The sequence below is a fragment of the Struthio camelus genome, chromosome 9 (assembly GCF_040807025.1).
Source record: "Struthio camelus isolate bStrCam1 chromosome 9, bStrCam1.hap1, whole genome shotgun sequence".
Taxonomy (NCBI): Eukaryota; Metazoa; Chordata; class Aves; order Struthioniformes; family Struthionidae; genus Struthio; species Struthio camelus.
Window position 1 is genome coordinate 4,963,473 of NC_090950.1, and position 20,545 is coordinate 4,984,017.

The 20,545-nt window shown below is 55.7% G+C and overlaps 1 protein-coding gene across 3 annotated transcripts in view; it reads right to left on the reverse strand.

The window, feature by feature from the left end:
• Window positions 1–20,545, reverse strand: part of EPHB1 (EPH receptor B1) — a 129,580-nt gene that overhangs the window by 23,313 nt on the left and 85,722 nt on the right. For all 3 annotated transcript variants that reach the window (XM_068954879.1, XM_068954878.1, XM_068954881.1), the window contains exons 5-11: window positions 17,626–17,961; window positions 14,019–14,200; window positions 12,488–12,650; window positions 9,005–9,113; window positions 8,590–8,654; window positions 2,265–2,387; window positions 825–1,072 (exon numbers count right to left, since the gene is read on the reverse strand). In XM_068954879.1, the coding sequence (XP_068810980.1) occupies window positions 825–1,072; window positions 2,265–2,387; window positions 8,590–8,654; window positions 9,005–9,113; window positions 12,488–12,650; window positions 14,019–14,200; window positions 17,626–17,961 (1,226 nt within the window). The remainder of the gene's footprint in view (window positions 1–824; window positions 1,073–2,264; window positions 2,388–8,589; window positions 8,655–9,004; window positions 9,114–12,487; window positions 12,651–14,018; window positions 14,201–17,625; window positions 17,962–20,545) is intronic.

Consider the following 20,545-nt stretch of genomic DNA (forward strand, 5'->3'; position numbering starts at 1 on the left):
TCCCGCTGCTCCCCCTGCTCCCGCCGGCTGCCCCACGCCCAACACCAGCACCTCCAGCTCAGCCCACCAGGCCTGGCCATGGCGCCTCTGCTCCACCACCTGCCCAAGGGGTACCTGGGAGCTTCCGATATTTCTCAGGCCATGATTATTCTTCTTCCAAATCCCTCTCCGCCTTCTCTACTTGCTTGCAGTAAAACCAGCACCCCGGCACGCTGTGCTCCCCACAAGGCTGAGGGATCCCTATATTGAGGGAGCCTCCACAGAGCAGAACCGATGACCTACTTTTCTACCTTTCTGAGCAGCCAATGTGCTAATTAGTGCTGCTATTTTTACATCAAGGCTGAAATTAGGCTTATAAGTTACCTGGCTTCTGAGCTAAGGAAACTGAGTGGATTTATAGAACTGGACACCAAATTCTAAATTGTTCTGCAGTTTCCTGTGAAGATCTCAACCTAAGTGGTTTAACTCCATTTCTCCCTTACTCCGTATCTCTTTTCCCCCCCTCTTTCCTTCCCTTTCTTTTCCTTCTTTCCTCTTTTCGCTTGCCACTTTTTTCCCTGCTTCTACCTTCTTTGCAGGTAGGTGCTGGCAGCTCGGCTCCCTTTCCCCAAGAGGCCCCAAAAGCCCTCTGACACAGCAGGCTGGCTCCAGGCCCTGCCCCACTGCGCGCCTGTGAATCAGCTCCCATCCGTGCTGGAAATGCTACTGAAGGGCAACAGAGATCGCGCTCCCAAATCCCACAGCCCAGCCAAAACATCTCCCCCTTTGCCAACGCTGACCATTCGCATCACGTTGGCTCAACAGCGGCCCTTGGCCCTCCTTACCCGCAGGAAAGAGTCCAGGGCCCCGTTTTCCATGAATTCTGTGATGATCATGACAGGCCGGCTTTTGGTCACCACCCCTTCCAGCCGAATGATGTTTGGGTGGTCAAACTGCCCCATGATGCTGGCCTCGCTCAGGAAATCCCTCCGCTGCTTCTCCGAGTAGCCAGCCTTTAATGTTTTGATGGCCACGTAGATCTCCCGCTTGCCGGGCAGTTTCAGACGTCCTTTATATACTTCTCCAAACTCCCCTGCAATTGCAAGACCATCCGCTACCACCTCCTCCTCCTCCACATAAAACATTGGAAAGAGTAGCAGTACCATTGAGCTGCCTGCTCTGCAAACCAACTGGCTAATAAACGTTAGCCAATTAACAGGCAAGCAGTGCTCTTCTCTATAAAACCACCCGCCAGCCCTCTTTCAAAGGGGCAATGTCTGCTGCTGAGGACACGTTTAGTCCTCAGCGCTTAGTCTTCTCCCAGTCGACAGAACCCACACGCTGACAGACGTAGGGCTGGGTGCAGCTCCTGCACATCCCTTCAGAAGGGTTTGCAGAGTTAAGAGCCTGAGGGAGGACTAACGTTTAAGGCCTGCCTCAAATATAATCTTTGTTTCTTTTCTGCGCATCACTTATCTTGGAAGGGAAAATAACTGGGTTGTTTTCGTTTCCGTACTCTGGTTTAAAATACAGAGAATGTTTCCTGTCATTTCACTTGGAGAGCTTTTCCTTTGCCAAGTCAAAGTCTGCCTGTGGACGGATTACGTTTAAGCCAGGTTTACAGGCACTTTGCCTTGATGAGCAACAAAAGGCAACTGATACATTGCTGAACTTGATTCTGATTGAAACAGCTCATTGCTTCTTTGGAGCTTCCCTCCAGCTTTTCCTCTACTGGCATGACAGTTATTTGAAAAATTGAAATAAAGGAGGCACAGGTGATATACAGAGATGTGGATGTGTGTGTATATATACATATGGATGTGAATATGGCACAGGCTAGCGAGAGGTCTACCTTTTCCATGTTATCTTTTTGAAGCTAACTAGGAAATCCACAAAGGTCAATCAGTGAGTAAGTTAAATGAGTTTTTCCAAACCTCAGAAGAACTTCCAGAGGTCTGGTTTGAGGCAGGCATGGGAATATGGTCTCATTTCACCTGAAGGAGATAGGTGAGCTATAGCCAGAGCGGTAAGTTAGGCCTAATGCCCGTTGGGCTTACTGCTGCTCGCCCAAGTACCCCCAGCAAGCAGGCAGCATGAACCAACCTGGTGCTCCCCAATCCATCATAAATCCAGGAAAGCCTGCTGTCTCAAGGCTTCCTTGGGGGGTTTGCTTAGATGGCACACTTTGCGGTGAAGGACTCTGTGTGCATATACAGAAAATTGCTGCTGTCCCGGTGAGACAGAAAGGCTGGGAGGGATAGGCAGCAGGGGAAAGAGAGACACACCTGCTCCAATGACTTCTTCTATCTTCACAAAGGATACATCAATCTCCTTGGCAAACTCACGGACAGCCTCGTTGGGGTCCTCATAAGTGAAGGGGTCGATGTAGATCTTCATCCCTGGAGACCCTGGCCATGAAAAATACAGGAGAGGTGGCAAAAGGGAGAGAAACCCAACAGCAATTACTCCATGGTCAAGAACTGTAGACCCCTGTGTCCTTACACTTTCTCCTCTCCATATCAGTTAAAACTGCTGCTACTCCTACATCACCTCCACAGCTTAACATCTCCCTCTTGTCTCCTCATTCCACCCTACCATTATATCATCTCCTCTTACTGGAGTGACCTCCATCTCTCCTCCATTATCTTTCTGCTTGCTCCACTTATGGAAATGTGGGGCATATTACTTATAACCTGACAGATTGAGACCAGTCCACAGAGTGCACACGGGAAGCTGGAGCAGGCCATTATTTATCGGCGGCACATCAAACGCGTTAGCAGCCGAGTTGGGTAGAGCTGCAGGTAGGTATCAATATTTATCAACGTGACACCTTTCTGGAGCAGAGGCTGGTGTTAAGGTCAGGGAAGGCGGCTGGGGCTCAGCACTTGAAAGGGGTGAAGAAAGAGATGAGAGGGGGGAGTAACTAGGTTGGGAAAGGAATGGCTGAAGGAAAGAAACCAAAAAAAATCACTTCCGACACCCACCAGGTTAAAAAAGAGAAAAATGATAGTGAGAAAAAAGGGGGAGGGATCATAACAGCAGGGGAACAAAATACCATGCTCATGGAAGGAAGACAGGAAAATATATCTCCTCGCACGTCACAGCTCTCCCTGCTTCAGCTAACGTGACCACAAGCTCTTGGAGGCAGCTGCAGGCTGCTCTGCACCGAGCTTGGTGTAACAGGCCCTGATCCAGCCCAACAGATACGTAGTAAATAAATACAACCAAAAACTCAGAAGTGGGGGCTGTTAGGCGAGAGGACACACTTGTGCAGGGGCCAGGCAAGCCCATGACAAGGGCTGCTGATGCGCCACAGAGGAGAGCTGGGGACACCACCTCCAAAAGGCACAAGGCCTTCAACACAAGGCACAAGCTGAGCTTCAGAGACTTTCAAGCCCAGTGTAAGTATCCTAGAGCTCAAAAGCCTCCTTTTTTGCAGGGGCGGGGGCAGCGGGGGGTCCTCTGCTCATTTCAGAGCTTTTCAGGTTCTATCACATCATGTACTCAAGTTTCTTCTCTGCACGAGCAGGTAAGTCGGACTGTTTTACTTCCGGCCAAAGCTCAGAGTATTACAAAATACCATGACTCCAGGAGCTGGGGCTTTAAAGAAACATCAAAGAGCCACACTGTAAACCAGGAGGGCTGGCAAGTTGGCACGGATTTCTCCAGCGCTCTCCTGGGACGGACGGGCCTTGCTGCAGGTTCTCGGTTCACCTGCGCGCAGCAGGTTGAGCGGGGAGCCCGTCACCGCAGCTCCTGCCAGCATCTGATGAGCGTTCAGCTCACTGGGGTGCACTTACAAACCCGAACTACAATTAGGTGGTTTTACAGTAAGGCAAGCGGCAACTTTATGAGGCTTCGTGCATTACTTTGGAAATATTTATTTACCCAAAAAGGCCTCTGATAGTTTTGTGGCTGCTACTAAACTGACAGAGTGCAGCAATTATAATGGAAAACCTGTATGGCCCGATAAAATACCGGCTCGGCAGCACCGCGGATGAGCGTGAGGTCCCTTGCGTGCCCAGCCCGCTCTCGCGGCCCCGGCAGCCTCTCCACCACCGGCATGTGGCCTAGCAATCAATGGCTATTGATTGCTTTATTAAGAGCCTCATCGTGGCCTGAAATCCTGCCAGGCTGGTGCTTCCCAGGGCTAGCGTGCCAAAGAGCTCGCGGGTCGCCGTATATCCCCCCGCCACGGCTTTCCGTGCTCTGCGTCGGGAACTGAAACCAGCTCCTGGCTTCCTTGGAGTTTGCCCGCAAGTAAGTCAGAAGGAGCCATGAAATCCTAGACACTGGGTGAAAAAAAGTGATGGGACGGTGCCGTTTCACTACAGAGCCATTGTGGAAACGCTCTGGCCCCAGGATTCGGCAGGAAAGAGGCAGGAGCTTCCTCGTCCTCCAAAGGGGCGTTTTGGGTGAAAGCCTCTAAGCCTCCAAGGCCGCCGATGAAGACCGCAATGAAGCCATCTGTGCATCTCCCACTTCATAAATCCCTTTACGGCTTTGTCTCATACGCTTTAACGGCCCCATAAATTTTTTTACAAGAGCAGCTGATGCTCCAGCCAGGATTACAAAGGGATTTACACGATCATAACCACGACTGACTTACTGATCCCAAAATGGAATAAATAAAGGAGAAAATCACGCAGAAGCTTCCCGCCCCCTGCCAACACAAGGCTGGCTTTTAGACACCCTCTGGTACGCCTTGCAAGGTACCCGCGGGCTCTCTCCCTCCGAGGAAGGAAATTACTCCTTCGGGGCTCTTGCTGCTGGCTTCAGAAACAAACCCTATTTCTACATGGAGAACCCTCTCCAGAGCCAGGCGAATGACTGAAGATAACAAAACCATCCCGATTTATGTTTGATCGGACCTTCTCCCCAAGGACACTGGCGGCGGTGACACCCAAGGAATCGAAGTTTCCAGTTCCCATCAGAACAGGTGCACTTAGGGAACCCATCTAAACCTATTTGTTACCTCTGGAAATCTCAGCCCCTCGCTGGCCATTTCCAGGCAGACAAAATCTGGGACTTTCAGTGGGGAAAATGCCGGGAATTCGAGCATAACATTGAAGAAAATCAATGCTGAGCTTTCCCGCAAAGAGATCCTTAAAATAGCCTGGATACTCTTATATTATGGCATCAGGCCATTTACTGCCGACTTAGACAACAGCAAGTTATTTATCACTTGTAGAAAGTCAAAGCGCTCCATGCGGTGACCCTGACTTGCCAGTGGTGTTAGATCCCACCGCACATATATTTTTTTCTTGTGATTAAATATCACTGGGTTGGAAGGGAGAAAGCCTTGGCAGCATCTCACCCACTGAATCCCTGTGATTTTAAAGCCTGGGCACTTCCCATATTCACGCTATCTCAAAGCGCCTTGCAAAGCAGCACCAGAGATAAGGCCCAAGAAATTATAGCCCGCTTTTGACAAAATCTGGACCACAGCTAAATCAAAACTGCTCAGTACAAGTCCTTGCCAGGAGCACACGCCGGCAGCTCCCAGGAGGAGTCTCCCTTTGCAACAGGCGCTGCAATGACTTGATATAAAATTCCCGGCCGAGACTCTCTCAAATTCTCTGCCCCAATAATTACAGCAGCTGCTTCGGAAAGTGCCGCCGGGCACGGGCGGTTATACCTACGCACCGCGGAGAAGCGGACCGCTTGCACGCTATTTCCAGGGACACGTCCTCGCCAGGCAGCTCAGCCGGAGGGGAAAAAAGCCTCCCCAGGCCACGCGGGGTGGCCCAGCCTGCCACAACACCTCCGTCCATCCATCCATCCGTCCATCCTTCCCCTGTCCCAGCGTCCTGCCCTGGGAGCAGGTGCCCTAGGGGACGGCAGGGCCACATGAGGAGGGAGGGGTCTGAGCACCGTTTAATTAAACAAATGGGCTATTCGTTCCGGTGGAGGCACTCGTTCCTCCATTAGTTGCTGGCCACAAATTTCCCACCTGTTTTGCTCTAGCAGGTGCAACAACACAGCGGCCGGAGTCTCTCTGACCTTGGAAGAGTTTTCCGGCGAGTCCCACACTCGTGGGAGGTTCCCGCACACGTCCCAAGCCGGCTCCGCTCTGCCCGCTAGGACCACTCGCCTGCCACGGGCCCACGTGCGCCTCTTCCGGCAAGTAGTTCTTCCTCAAGCAAATTTCCCTGTCCATCACAGAGACAAAGTGCTGCTTTTGGAGGTGTCAGAGCAGAGAACGAGTTTGAGGAGCAAGGACAGGCTGCGAGAAACACTAATGACTTGCCGGATAAGGGTTTAGCCGTTAGGCATAAAATAAATCCTCCCCTGTCCACCCATGGTGTGGAAAGGCAGAGGAAAGAGCAAGGAGAGGCACAGGGCCATCATATTTAAGCATCACCCAGGGATATTTAACACTTGCTCGAGGGTGTACAGCTCACCGCGACACCAGGATCACATCCAGCTGTTCCAGTATAGAGCTGAGAGGGTCAAAAGGGATCTTCACATGGGAACACTTCCCTCCAGCCATGCCCTCGGTCTTGGCTCCTCCACTCACATGAGTGGTTTTTACTGATTCAGCTCCCTTTCAGAAGGGCCTACCCCACTCTGGAGAGCCCCTCCAAAACACATCACAAAAACCCTCCAAGGTCACAGGCTCCAAGTCAGGAAACACAAGAACAGTTTTTAAAAAAAAAAAAAAAAAAAAAAAAAAGAACAGGCAGCTCTCACTCTCCCCCACACACAAGCTCATCCTTGCAGTCTAATTAAAGGCTTGCACTCAGTTCCCCAATCAGCCTTATCGATTAATTCAACCTGAAATTAATCCCATTCGTCCTATGCACCGAGGCCTTTGAAAGGAAGCAAACGCACCAGGGAGGGTCCTCTAGGAAAGTGAAAAGTGCATTTCACCTGGTCCCCGTTTTCCCCCTCGTTTCCCCCTCGGCCTCCACGGCCTGCCCCACTTTTGCAGGCGCTGCCGGCACCTGTAACCCGGAGAGCCCCGAGGAGGAGCTGCCCTTGCGCTGGTGACGCTCCCTGAAACGCCTGGGCGCCGTAGATGGTAACTGGTCGCGGCTGGCTTTGGGCACAGGGAAAGGCTGCAGCGTCTGCAGAAGCTGGGTGACAATTATTCACCGGCCGAAGCTGCTGCTTTGCTAGTTTGTTTTCTTTTCCACTAGAGATAACGAAGGCTCACGTTATCAGGAGCAGAGCTTGGGCTCCGGAGGGGCACTTGAGCACACGGTACGTTTTCTGCACGCAACAGACACCTGGAAGTTATTCTGACATGTGGATCCAGGCACCACCAAGGTTAAAAAAAGCTTCTTACGAAAGATCACAGAATCACAACATGGTTGAGGTTGGAAGGGACCTCTGGAGATCATCTAGTCCAACCCCCCTGCTCAAGCACGGTCACCTAGAGCACACTGCCCAGGATCACATCCAGACGGCTTTTGAATATCTCCAGCGAAGGAGACTCCACCACCTCTCTGGGCAACCTGTGCCAGTGCTCTGTCACCCTCACAGTGAAGAAATTTTTTCTCAGGTTTAGGTAGAACTTCCTGTGCTTCAGTTTGTGCCCATTGCCTCTTGTCCTGTCGCTGGGCACCACAGAGAAGAGACTGGTCTCATCCTCTTGACACTCCCCCTTCACATACTTATACACGTTGATCAGATCACCTCTCAGCCTTCTCTCCTCCAGACTGAACAGGCCCAGCTCTCGCAGCCTTTCTGCAGAGGAGAGATGCTCCGGTCCCCTCATCCTCTTTGGAGCCCTCCGCTGGACTCTCTCCAGTAGAGCCAGGTCTCCCTTGTCCTGGGGAGCCCAGAACTGGACACAGGACTCCAGGTGAGGCCTCGCCAGGGCTGAGGAGAGGGGCAGGATCACCTCCCTCCACCTGCTGGCAACACTCTGCCTAATGCACCCCAGGAGACCATTGGCCTTCTTGGCCACAAGGGCACACTGCTGGCTCATGTTTAACTTGTTGTCCACCAGCACTCCCAGGTCCTTCTCTGCAGAGCTGCTTTCCAGCAGGTCAGCCCCCAGCCTGTCCTGGTGCAGGGGGCTGCAGGGATGAGAAGTCCCTGCAAGCTCCACGCTCAGGTCCCCGCGTTTGCTTTGCCCATCGGATCAGCGGCCTCAAGCCGGCAAGCCTGCCCCACCGTTCGCGGCACGTCCCCGCCCCGAGCAAAGCGCGGCAGGAGAGCGGCTGCGTTGCCGAACGCCGAGCTACGCACCGGAGCCGACGGCCAGGAGAGCGGCCACAAAACCCCAAAGGCCTTTTAAAAACGTCGTGCTTCCCCGGGCTCATCCGGCTGCCCCGGCTCGCCTCGGCGCGGGGGAGAAGCCATCGCTCCCTTGCGACGCGCAGCTCTGCCCAACGCGCTTCCCTGGCCTCGCATCCCCCCGCTTCCACCTTCCCCGCACCTTTGGGAGCCTTGGCAGCATCCTCTTCCTCATCCCCTGCCCCGCCGTGCTCCTTCTGCCGCTCCTGCCTTCCCTCCCCTCCTACGTGTCCCCGTGCGCGTTTTAAGGCTGAGGAAGGACTAGAAGGCTCCTTGCACGGCTGCGCGCAAGGGACCCACGCATGGATTTAGGGCACGACTCCCCTTCCGCCTGCCCCGCGCTGTGCTTCTCCCTCCGCTCACCTCGACCGGTGCTGTAGTGCTGTAATTTATCACTGTAAACCGCCTCCTTGCTGTAAGCGCGCTTCCTGGGGTGGGGGGGGGAAAAAAAAAAAGGGTTCCTTGAGTAACGAGGAAGCGGCTCGTTAAAAAACCCGCAGCCGCTCGGCGGCGGAGCCGGCTGAACGGACGCGTTTACCTGCGCTGCATGGGGAAAAGCGGTGCTCGCCCCTGCCACGGGCCCGCCTGGGCGCCCCCGGGGGTGCGCGCGCACAGGGGCAGGCGCCCGCACACCCGGGAACGTCCCCTCGGTGACGGTCTCCTGGCTGCTCGCCAGGGGCCGTGCCCACGCCAAGCCCTCTTGCGTCCCGGCGAGCCCCTTTTCCTTCCCCGCCTCCCCACGGCCCGAGAAACTCGAGCCCGAGCGTGAAACAGGCACCTGCTGCACACGATCGAAATGGCCACCAGCGAGACGATGAAGACCACGCCGGCGGCAGCGGACCCCGCGATCAAAGGCAACTGCTCTCTCAGCTCGGACTTGTAGTCATCTGCAAGACAAAAAGGATGGGGTGAATTCTCCCCTGCACGCTCGGCCCTCGTGAAACAAGAGCTCCCAAGCTGATTTCAAGGCTACTGCTCCCAGAGGACGGGTGGCAGGACGAGGTGGTCCCGGGGAGAGCGTGGGGGTCAGGCGCGTGATGAGACATGTGTTGCACACGTAGGGATGTCCACGCTTGGCTCGCGCGTGCTTTGGGTTAAATACACAGAAGAGAAGGTCCTAGGAACAAAGTCAAACCAGCTCTGTCCAGCTCCCCAAAGAGGTGAGGTTTACGGGACGGCTTTGCCCGTGCCCGTCTGTCTGTGTGGTTTCTCTTCCCTCAGTAAGTTGGCACCTAATGGACCTGATGGCCATTTCAACCATATTCGACATAGAGGTCTCAAAGACATGAAATTCCCACAAGTTCCATAAAAAGAGGCAGAGAAGAGACTCTATTAATAACCAACAGAGCGGGGGCAGGCTGCACCGGGGGCTCACCCAGATCTGACACGAGAGACCCCATACGACGCTCAACCTGGAGCCAGAAACCCAGAAGCAGCCACGTGCCTTTGGGTCTGCTGCAGACTGCCGTGGTTTCACGGCGTGAAAGACGGTACGAGCCGAGCGCTTTTCCTCCGCGGCAGTAACCACACCACCCTGCTGACCCCGAGCAGCCCTCCCGCGCTGCTGCTCTACCTCGGCACCCCACCGCCTCCCCGAGGAGCCACCCAGCTCCATCCTCAGGCGGTTCCTGGGGCGAAAGAGAGACGGGAGAGGGAAGACGGTAGCTGATCCGGCTTCTCCCTCGCTCGTCACCCACCTGCCTCACACCTCAGTTAAAGTAGCAGGCTGCGCCTCTCCGAAAAGATGGGAAAAGCCAATGAACATTAAGCTTGGGGCAAAGGGCTCAAGACGGGATTGGAAGGGAGACGGAGACAGGGGCCAACTTGAGGAACCCAGGCTATAATTTATCTTCTACAGCCCCTCAAGGTGCAGCGCCTCTAACGGGAGCCCTCTCCTGCCACCTCTAACGGGAGCCCTCTCCTGCCACCTCTAACGGGAGCCCTCTCCTGCCCTTCTTGCACAGTAAGGTAAGGGCAGCCACAAGCTAGAGAAAGAAGCCATTTTATTTTGAGTTTTGTACCTGACTTAAGGCCGTTTTAAAGCTAAGCTGTAAAAGGAGGTCCATTGCTCCTGTCTGTCTGCAAGGTATCTCGCGGAGGAGGCTGCAGGTGAAATAGGGTTTTCACTTCCGTGGCACGCAGAGAAGCAGCTGCAACGATGGCACCGGGTTTCCATTTCCAGCACCAAAACCCTCCCCAAAACACACCGTTTCCACGCCCTGCTCACTGCAACGAGACCTTGGCGAAAACAAACTGGACAGACGCAGGCACCGACCTCGTAGCCGCGAGGGGATTAAAAACCAGGAGAGAACCTGCGGGGAATACGCTCGGGATAGAGGTTTGCATCAGATTTTTCCTGTAACCCTCATCTAGTAAAAGGCCGTTTTATTGCGATGTTTGTATCTAACTGAAGGCCGCTTGAAAGCTACGGTGTAAAAGGACGGCAGAGTAAACAAGAAACAGGCTTGACCTTTTTATTTTCGTGCCTACGTAGTGCTATCTAACTAATGGATAGAGACGGCGCAGTCTGCCGTGTTGGAGACGGGATCACGTGGGGTCCGGACTGGCCCCGAAAAACGTTATTTTCCACCTCTGTGCATCTGCCCCGCTTCTGCCCTCGCCTGTCCTGCCCGCACGCTTAGCGGTGCGGCTGCCGCGGGCTACGGGAACGGGCGGTACGGGGCACCCGGCTTCCGCAGCCAGACGGAAAAACCTCCCAGCGAGAGCCCTCCGTTCCTTCCAGAAGCCTCCAGCGAGGGTTAAAATACAATTCATCCCAAAAGAAAGTATTTAGCGCCCTTTTATCTGTATTTTCCCGTTCTGCAGTTAATTACCAGCAACTAGATTTCTCTCTTGCGTGCCGCCTAAGCCCGGAGAAATTCTTATCTAACAAATCAATTATTATTTAATAATCTACAATATCCATTCTTATTAAATTTCAATTAATTGCTTATTTGAGGCAGGATTCTTCTCCTCGCTTCTCTCATGCTGAATATTCAAGACAGGGGGCGGGGGGCCGGCGGGGGGTTATTATCCTCGCCGTCCTCTCAGCCCTCCCCTGCACGGGCAAACACCGGGTTTTTCCGAGCGGGCCATGCGGAGGCACAGTTTTAGGAAACGCAGCCAGTCTTGCTGAATCAATCCCCATCTACTTCAGGGTTGGTTGGGTTTTTTTTTGCCTTTTTTTTTTTTTTTTAAACTCTAGCAGGGCAAAGCCCAAAGCAGGAGGGCTGGAGAGAAAGGGAGAGAACATGAGGAGATGGTTGTGCGCAGGGAACGGGCTCTCAGCAGAGATTTCAGCTCCCTCCATGTCCGGAGCGGGGGAAAGGGACCATCAAAGAAGCCTTGCTTCACTCCCCGATTCCTGGCTTCGTCTAGAAGCCAGGAGATATTAGCTTAAAAAAAAAAAAAAGCCATGAGATATTAGCATTTAAAGGGCACTGGTATCTCTCGGTGCTCTTGTGCAGAGAACGGCTGGGACCCGAGGAACGACAGCAGGACTCCGGCGAGGAAGCCAGAAGAAGCCGTGAAGTTTGTGAGCTTGCCCTTTCCGTACAACGTACCGCCCCGGGGTAGGAACCAGCAATTCGGAGATGGCTCTGAGTTTTTCAGGCCCCTTTTTGCACCCCGGGCTCAGGTGTGATTCCTGAGCATCCTTCTTGGGTGGGTTTGCAGCTTTCCGTTCGTCCCTAAGCGTGACGCGCCGAACGCGGAGCCAAGAGAGCCTCGTTGCGCGGCGCGGGAGGGGGCACGGCGGCGACAACGGCTCTTTCTGATCTGTCCGTTCTGTTCTGCTCCTCTGCATCTTTTATTGGTGTTATTCAGAGCAGAGCAATAAAACCGAGGAAAGGGCTGGAAGGACTGATTTATAGGAGGCAAGAGTCAAAAGTGTGGTGAAGCGAGAGCCAAGGCCCAGAGGGGAGGGGACCGGGACGCTCTTCCCTGGCCGGGCTCCTCGCAGTCGCAGCCATGGACACATGCAGCCGAGACAAAAATGCAGCTAAATAGTGGCGGGGGGGAGAGGGAAAAGCAGAGATAAGAGCTTTAAAAACAGATTACTCCTCCAGCTGGCGATTAATAAGACATCGCTGTAAATCACCTGGCTTGTGCCACGCTGCCCGCTGGGAGAGAGGTTTGCAGAGACAAGTTCATTTAATCCAATTAGAGGCTGAAGCGTTAGGTGGAGGCGCGACCGCCTCCTCCCCGCTCCCTTTCTGCCTGCCGCCCCTCGGGCTCCCGGGACGCCCTGCCGCGCACTCACCGTCCGTCAGCGTCTGGAAGCACATCTTCCCGCTGTACTTCCCGTAGCCGGCCACGGTGCGGGCGCGCACCTGCACCACGTAGACCATGCCGGGCCGCAGGCCGTCGATGCGCGCCGTGTTGGTCTGACTCCGGGCCATGGAGGAGTTGTACTCGTTGTGGTCCTGCGGGGCAGAGCCAAGAGCAGAGGCATCAGCCGAAACAGGGCTTGGGGCTGTTTCCAGTGCAACCACCCCCTGCCCCCAACGACGGCTGGGAACAATACGGCGGCTCAGGTTCTCCGGGGTAAGATACATCCCTGCTCGGGGAGCAGCAGCGGAGTCACGGCCCCAAGCCTCCTGCTCCGCGAGCATCGCTCCAAGCTCCAGCACCCGGGAGCAAAGCAGGGCCGCCGCTCGCTCCTACGGCTGGGGCTAGGCGGTTTAGCCAGGCTTAACCGCAGCGCGCAGCCACCCTTCCAGCATCCCTGGCTTTGAGCGCAGGGATGCCCTCCCCCTCATCCCGCCAAAGGACGCTGGGAAAAACAAGGACCGGAAGCATACATGCCGAGAGGAGCAGTGCAGATGCTTTTGGGTGCGAAGGAGTATTTGACAGTGTCTTTTCTCGGTGTGGGGGGAGGGGGGGGGATTAAAGACTGCTGGAGGAAAATGGGACCGGCATCCCCGGAGGAAGTAATTCCAGGCAGAACCTGCAAAAGCTGGGTTGCAAAGTGCACCTCCGAACTCGGTCCGCCCTTCGGGCAGCTGGAATGAGCCAGAGGAATTTTCCATCTGGAGGTTATGTGAATGGTGCAAAGAAGGAGGAGGCGGTGCATTCGCGTAGGCTGGACCGTGGGGAATAACGCGGAGCAACAGGAGGAAACGCAATAAAAGAGCATTCAGAGCTAGCACGAAGAAATGCTTAGGAACAGAGAGACCCCACGGGCCGAGCCCAGGAGGGAATTCCTTGCCTTTCAACCATTTATGCTCCTGCACAATTCAGAAAGATCATGCAATTATGGAAGTGCCATAACCCACCCTAGGAGCCTCCAGTGCCCCTACTCGAATCAGTTCAAGGGCAACCTGCTTTTGCTGAGAGCCCCAGCCCGCCTGTCACTGCTAAGCTGGCATAGGTCCCTACGCCAAAGACTTGTGGAAATATCATGTGTCGCCGGTCTCATTTTTACAACATTCCCTGGTGATTTGCTGTAAAAGGGCCGCTTGCGAAATCATCTAATTATTCACGTTTAAAGAAATGCATTAAAGTTGGCACAAAGCAGGAGAGCCTGAACAGCTTGGGCTTGGTACAGTTCATTACAAGGGTCAAGAGTCTGTCCCCTGCGGGGGAACGACGGCTTCTTGCAAAAAGGACCCAGCGGGGAGGGCATGATTAAGGACAGCAGACAGGGGGACAACCGTGATAACCTTCACCGGAGCTGGCCTTTGCCTTCCTTTCCTCCTGATGCCATCTCCGCACACGTGTGCAGCTCTGGCATGTGCCCCGCACCTCTGATAGCAGCACGGTCACCGCCCAAGGTTTTTGTCTGAGCTTACCGTTGCTGGTCTCGAGCCCACGGTGCTGCTGAGGTCGGGCGTGCAGATCCGGCTCACCTTCTCGTAGTAGCGGATCTCGTAGTCCAGGATGATGCCGTTGGGCTGCTCCGGCTGGGGCCACGACAGCGTGATGCTCCTCATGGTGGCACTCACCTGGTGCATGATGGGCACGGTGGAAGGCGCTGCGGGGAAAGGCAGGAGGGAAAGTTAACGTGCAGGGGAAAAGGGATTAAACCATCCAGAGAAAGGGAGGGGCGAAAATGCTGGAGAACTTGCCTGGGAGAGGAGAAGGGTGGGAAAGGGGTAGGACTGATGGGAAGGGGAACAGGACAGGACACAGGTTGATCTGACTCCTGGCAGCAAATATTCCAAGGAGCCCAGAAAATCAGCATTTGTGAAGCCATTCCGGACAGAGAAGGGCATGAGGACAGTGAGGGTGAATACCACAGAAGTCCTTGCGGGGAGATGTCCCAAGTGCTGCTCCGCTCCCCAAGGCCACCATGGCCAGCCCTGCCGCGCACCCATGAGTCTGCCGCTGGAGGTCAGCCCCATGGAGAGGAGGGACCGCACAATATGACCCTCTCCTCGCACCACACACCACAGCCTCTCCGCCATGGAGACCCCCATGCCCAAGCCCTTTCCAGCAGGGCTGAGCAAGATTTCATCCTGCTGGGGCAGGATAAAATCTCCTGGGCGCAAGGAGCCACCTTGACTCCCCAGCTCTGTGGTTGCTCACCACATGGGCCAGGCTCCTGGGTGTAACGATGGGAGAAGAGCATCATTTCTACAGCTTGCGCAGAACGAGAGCAGCGAGGCAGCGAGGGAGGTCTGACAGCTGAACCGATTATGATTTTTAACGAGGGATTTGGAAATCGTTGGGAGTCCTCTCTCTCTAGACTTGCTCCATACCGCAGGAGCTCTCGTTCCAAGGACGTCTCCCACAGGGGCAAACAGGGCAAAGCTCTCCCCGTTCCCGCAGAGGGGGCAGAAACAGGACTCAGTGACCGTAAGGGAGTCTCTCGTGGAGTGACAGCGTTCAGCATTGGGTCTGACCACACCAGGTCTCTCGGGGGAACCAGGGCAGGGATCCCCTGCCAGACCCCCCAAGCACGCCCTGGGGACACCACGTTCCCAGAGGAGGATCTCGAAGCAGCGTCAGCCACCAGGATCACACCTCAGCTGGGCTTGAGCCCACGTTTTCATAGCACGGCTTCTGCTTGGCACTGACCCAAAGGTGCTAAGGTTTCTTCTGGGTCTGCTCTTAGCCACGTGGCACGCAACTGCTGCTCTTTGGAAGAAGCTGAAAGGCAGCTCTTTCACCCACCAGTGTTAATGGGGTCTGTCCTACCCCCAAAACATGACCTTCTTCCCAGCTTACTCTCACCCCCGCGTTTCTCCTCCGAACGCTCTGAATTCCCTCCTGCAGGATCCCCGCGTCACGCAGCAACACGGCTTCCACCTCGCTAAACAAATTAATCTTCCGCCGGCTCCTCGGAGGACATCCCGGCGTGGCAGGCGGGCGGACGCCTGGCGGGGCACCGCGCGGAGCTCCCTGGGCACGCGAAGCCTCGGAGCCCAGAAACGCGGCTCTCCCAGGGCCCGGCTATCCCATGGGGACCGCAGTGCCGGGAGCTTTATTTCCCAAGAGGAGAGGAAGCCCCAACGCTTCCAGCGTTGGCAGCCACCGCCTAGCTTCTTCGCAGGCTCCCCGTGGCAGCCCTCTCTGCCGGCAGCATCCGCCACCTCCTCCTCCTCCTCCTCCTCCTCCTCTTGCCTTTCGGGTGGCCCGTGAAAATCAGGTGCAGCGTGAGCGATTCGCACGCCCTCCGCGCAGCCCGTTACGCCGCCCAGCAAACCCTTACCCCACAGATGGGAAAGAGAGATTCCCGCTGCACGGATGAGTGAGTCCGGCCTCGTCTTTTCACGCGCCGGGGCTCCGACGCTCCTGCCCTGCGGGGCAGTCGCCGGGCCGCGGGTCCCCGCTCTCTGCCGGCGCCTCTCCCTCCCGCTGGGAGATGCTTCTAGCCCGGCGCTGCCTTAAATACCCAGCGTATTTAATGCTGCATTTTTTTTTTTTTTTAATCTTTGCACATCCGCTCGGATGCTGCGTGCACGATCGGTGCTGCCCGACGGCGCGCGCCACCCAGCAGCGCTCCGGCCACCCGCCAGCACCGGATAAGCTGCCCGGAAAGCAGGCGGGAAGCCCCCCGCGCAGCCAGCCTGGGCGCAGGCAGCGCCGGGACCCCCGGGTCGGCGGGGAAAGAGACGCTGGGGTCAGCTACAACGGTACGGGCTGATGCGCCGCAGGGCTGGCACGACCCGACGGGCACGACACCGCCAGGAGCAGCCCGATGTTTCCGCTCGTGGCCTCGCAAGCCGCGATGCTGCCCTTAGCGCGCTGAAACCTAATGCAGCTCCGTTAGGTTATTACACAGCCCGCGCCAATACCGTGGAAATATTTCCCTGTTAATATTCAGCCTTTGCCAGACAAACCGGGAGCGAAGGAGGGAGGGGGAAGGAGATGGGGGAACAACAGGGCGGCAGGCAGAAAACAAAACGGCGATAGGAAAAAAACAGCAGGGGAGCTAACGAAGGGAAACTTGGCCGCGCAAGGTGACTGGCGGACGGAGAGGAGGGTCAGGTCCGTCTCGGACCACAGGCTTCCCCGGCACCCGGCTCCTTCCCACCCGAGCTTCCCGCGGCTCCCTGGCAGACGGTGGGCAGAGGGCGAACAGCAGGACGGATGCAGGGCCGGGCTGGAAGAATAGCCCAAGAAAGCCCACCCCAACAAACCATCCCAGCAAAAAAGGTCTAGATACAAGCGGCAGGTTTGATTGCACGTGGCTAAGGAGACGGGAGCGACAGCCAGGCACAAACGCAACACGACAGCCCGACAGGATTTGTATTGCCCGGAGCCGGGATGCTAAAACATTTACGCCAGGTTTCTGTCTTGCGCTCTCCCGCGGGAGCCCGTTAACACAGGCTGCCCGGGTAACGCGCGCGACGCAAAGCTGAAATCACCAGCCCCTTTCTGCTCCCAAAGCAAACAGCTTTCCGTCACCTCCGGCTCTTGTTCCCCATCGCGCTCCAGGCCAGGGTCAGGGCTAGACTGTGCTCCCCGCCCAGTTTTCCATCTCGCGGTCGCCCTTCTCCTTTCCATCTGCTGACACAGGCAGCAGAGATGTGAGCTGGGGCACCAGGAGCTGCGTAGGGCTCCTGGAAGGATTAACGCAGAGACAACCCTGCACGTTGCAGGCCATTCACATCCACAAAGACGAGCAGCAGAGACACAGCTTCACGCAGCGCCACGTTCTGCAGAATCCGACCACGTTTCATGAGCACAGACTTCTGAACCCCTGCCTTATATCTATTTGCAAAGACACGTGGTGGATCCTTAACTCTCCCTTCCCGACGACCGTTACGCGCACTCGGATTTGAGCCCGCTCTGGATGCGTCTGCATGCACGTTTGGTCTTGCTGCCACACAAAATCTGCCAGATGTTGTTTAACGCACGGAGTTTGTAACCCCTAGGGCATGACCCAAAACCACAACCTCAGTGCTCCGTGCCCTGCAAAAGGTCCCAGCCCCGCGCTCCCCTGGGACTCACCGGCTTGGTTGGTGGTGATGTTCACGGAGACGTGCTGCGGCGGGAAGGGGCTCTTGTTCGAAACCCCGTTCACAGCCTGGATCTCAAAGGTGTACGGCGTGTGCGCCCAGAGACTGCTGATGAAGACTCGGGTTTCTGTTAGGCCCAGCTGCCTGGGTACGAACTCCACGTTGTCATCGCAGCGGGAGCAGGCGCGCCGGTCGGACCGGCACTTCTTGCACACGATGTTGTAGGTCACATCATCCCGGCCCCCTGTCTCTCGCGGCGGGTGCCACTCCAGGATGATGGACGTCTCATTGACGATGGAGATCACGTTGCGGGGCCCGGACGGGACACCTGGTGGAAAGCAGATCGGTTAATACACGTCCTTGCACAACACATTATGCTCAGCTCTACTCTGGGACTCAGAGGTAGCCCAGGTAACTCGAGCACCTACAAGGGCACCTTATAGCTCTGCCTACAGTCAAGAGACCTCCATGTCTGCCCCTCTCCTCCTGGTCCAGGAGACCATATCCTTGTCTGGTTCAGTCTCAGGCTTTCACAAATCTGCAACTTTAGCACCCTTCTCTAACCTGTCTGCACTTGTGGCCACATCTCTAGCAGGAGAGAGGAGCTTACTAGGTTGGGTGTTGGATGGGGACTGTGTGGATGTGGAGCCCTGCTCTACCAAAAACCTGCCTAGTGTCCGAACACCTCGGTTTCTTGATCTGAAAACGTGCAGAGCAGCTCCGCGGTGGAGTGCTGCGAGGATGAACCCGTTTTAATGATAGGGAGATGCTGAGATAGCTCAAGTGTTTACACGGAGCCCGCAGAAGTACCTCAAACAGATTATCGCAGCAGGAGAAATGTCACTTGGATAGAACGGCACAAAAACGAAGGAATGATGGGCAAAAAGAAAGTCAGAAATGGAAAGCGGTTATTAATGGTTCGATATTTCAAGTTGAGAGCATGGGTATTTAATGGCATTGAGGAAGGTTCTCCTCTGGGCCCGGCGCTATTCAGTATTTTATTAGCAACTTGGATGTCGGACTAGAGAGTTCATTGATCAAATCTGCAGGTAACACCAAGCTGGGAGCGATCACAACTGCTTTGGAAGATGGGAATTAAATACAGCACCAATTTCATATATTGGCGAAACGGCGCTCGAATCGATAGAGAGAGGTTCAGGAGGAACAACTACCGCGCCACTCATGCGGGAGAGAGTAATCAAATGCACAAAAACCCAATTGCGCCGCTGCCCGGGCGGCAGGGCCACCAAAAAAAGATCGGGGGGGGGGGGGGGGGTCGCTGGGACGGGTCACCAGCATGACTGCACGGCCAAAAACGCAAACAAGTATTTGGTAGGTCACGTTAAACACGGAGAGCAATTAATTATCGTGCTGTGCAGGGTGCCGGCGGCACGGCGCGCGGCCGGGTTCGAGCGCAGCGGAGAAAGGGCTTCGCCACGCCGGGAAGAGCTCGGAGCAGAGCAATAAAAATGATCAAGGATGTGACCTCTGAGGAAAGGTTAAGAGAGCGAAGCACGCTCCGTCTAGAGGAAAAAATGTCCCCGGGGAGCCTTCCTCGCCGTCCGCACGCACGTCGAGGAATGCTATTAGCAGGATGCGGACCAATTATTCGCGTTAGTCACGGAGGGCGGGAGAGAGGGGCCGGGCACGGGCCGAGGCAGGCGGCTCAGCCGGCGAGGAAGCGGCGTAACCGCACGGGGAGTCCAGCGCCCGGACGAGCCGGCCCACCAAAATCCCAAACGCGCTTCGCGAATCCAAAGCAGCCCCCAAAAGCTGCCGCCAGTCGGCCTCGGGGGAGCCTCCGGCTGCCCTCCCCGCGCCGAACCCCCCCTCCCCGGCTCACCCTCTCGTCTCCCTGAATTACACCCGGACTGGCGCTTTGGGAGCCTCGCTGATGGGTTGCCACGGTTACTGCGGAGGAAAGCGTTTCGTTACAAACGGCCAGAAAAAAATGACGCCCTTAAAAAAATAAAAGAAAACAAAAAAAAATTCCGCTCCGCTTAATTTTTTCCCCCGGCCAGCCAGAGTCGATGCCTCCATCGCCAGCAGGGCTTTGCGGCGCCCTCGCTGCAAAGAGGCAGCAAAGATGCCCTGCCTCGGCGATACGGCGCTGCAATCCCGTTAGCGCCCGGCCGGAGCGATCGAGCGCGATTTAACGGAGCTGGTGGCGCAGGGAAGCGCCGGGGAAGGAGCGGAAGGGGATGGACACAGCTTCCCCCGGGGGAGTAAGACTGGAGACCCCCTTGAGCCCATCAACAAAGATGCTGCGGATAAGGGAAAAGGGAGGAAATGTCTCTCTTCCGTGTTTACACGGGAGCTGCTAAAACCGAGCACCGATCCTGACGGAGGCTGCAGGTACCGGCATAAAAGTAGTTACCGTCGGAAGGATGGATCCTGCTCCCAGAGAAAGCTACGGCGAAGTTCCTCGCGGCGCTCGGAGGGAAAGGGTTGCCGCGGTCCTCCGCCTCCAAAGCGCTTGCTATCGAATGCCCTTCTTCCTTTCAACCTCCTCCTTTGTGAGGATCTGCACGAAGCAATTTCTCAAGTTTCGCGTTTTCAAGACCTTCGGAGCGGCGGGGGGAGAAAGAGGGAGATGCTACCTGCAACGTTTCCTCTCCAGCAACCAATGCCACAAGGGTCCTGCAGCCGGACGTGCCACCAGGGCACAAATTTGCGCACGGGCTGCTCGTTCACAAACACCGTTTTTAAGAGACAATGCACCGCTTAGGGGCTGAACGGCCCGCGTTTCTACGCAGAGCGCGGAAGACCTACGGGAACCACCTAGGAGGATACGCTTCAGAAACGCACAGCCACTTTTTTATTGCCCTAGTAAAGAGAAGCAGCTACAGCTACACGGCATTATTTACTCTTATGACACACGCCAACTTTGGAAGCGAGCAGCTGGCACCTCA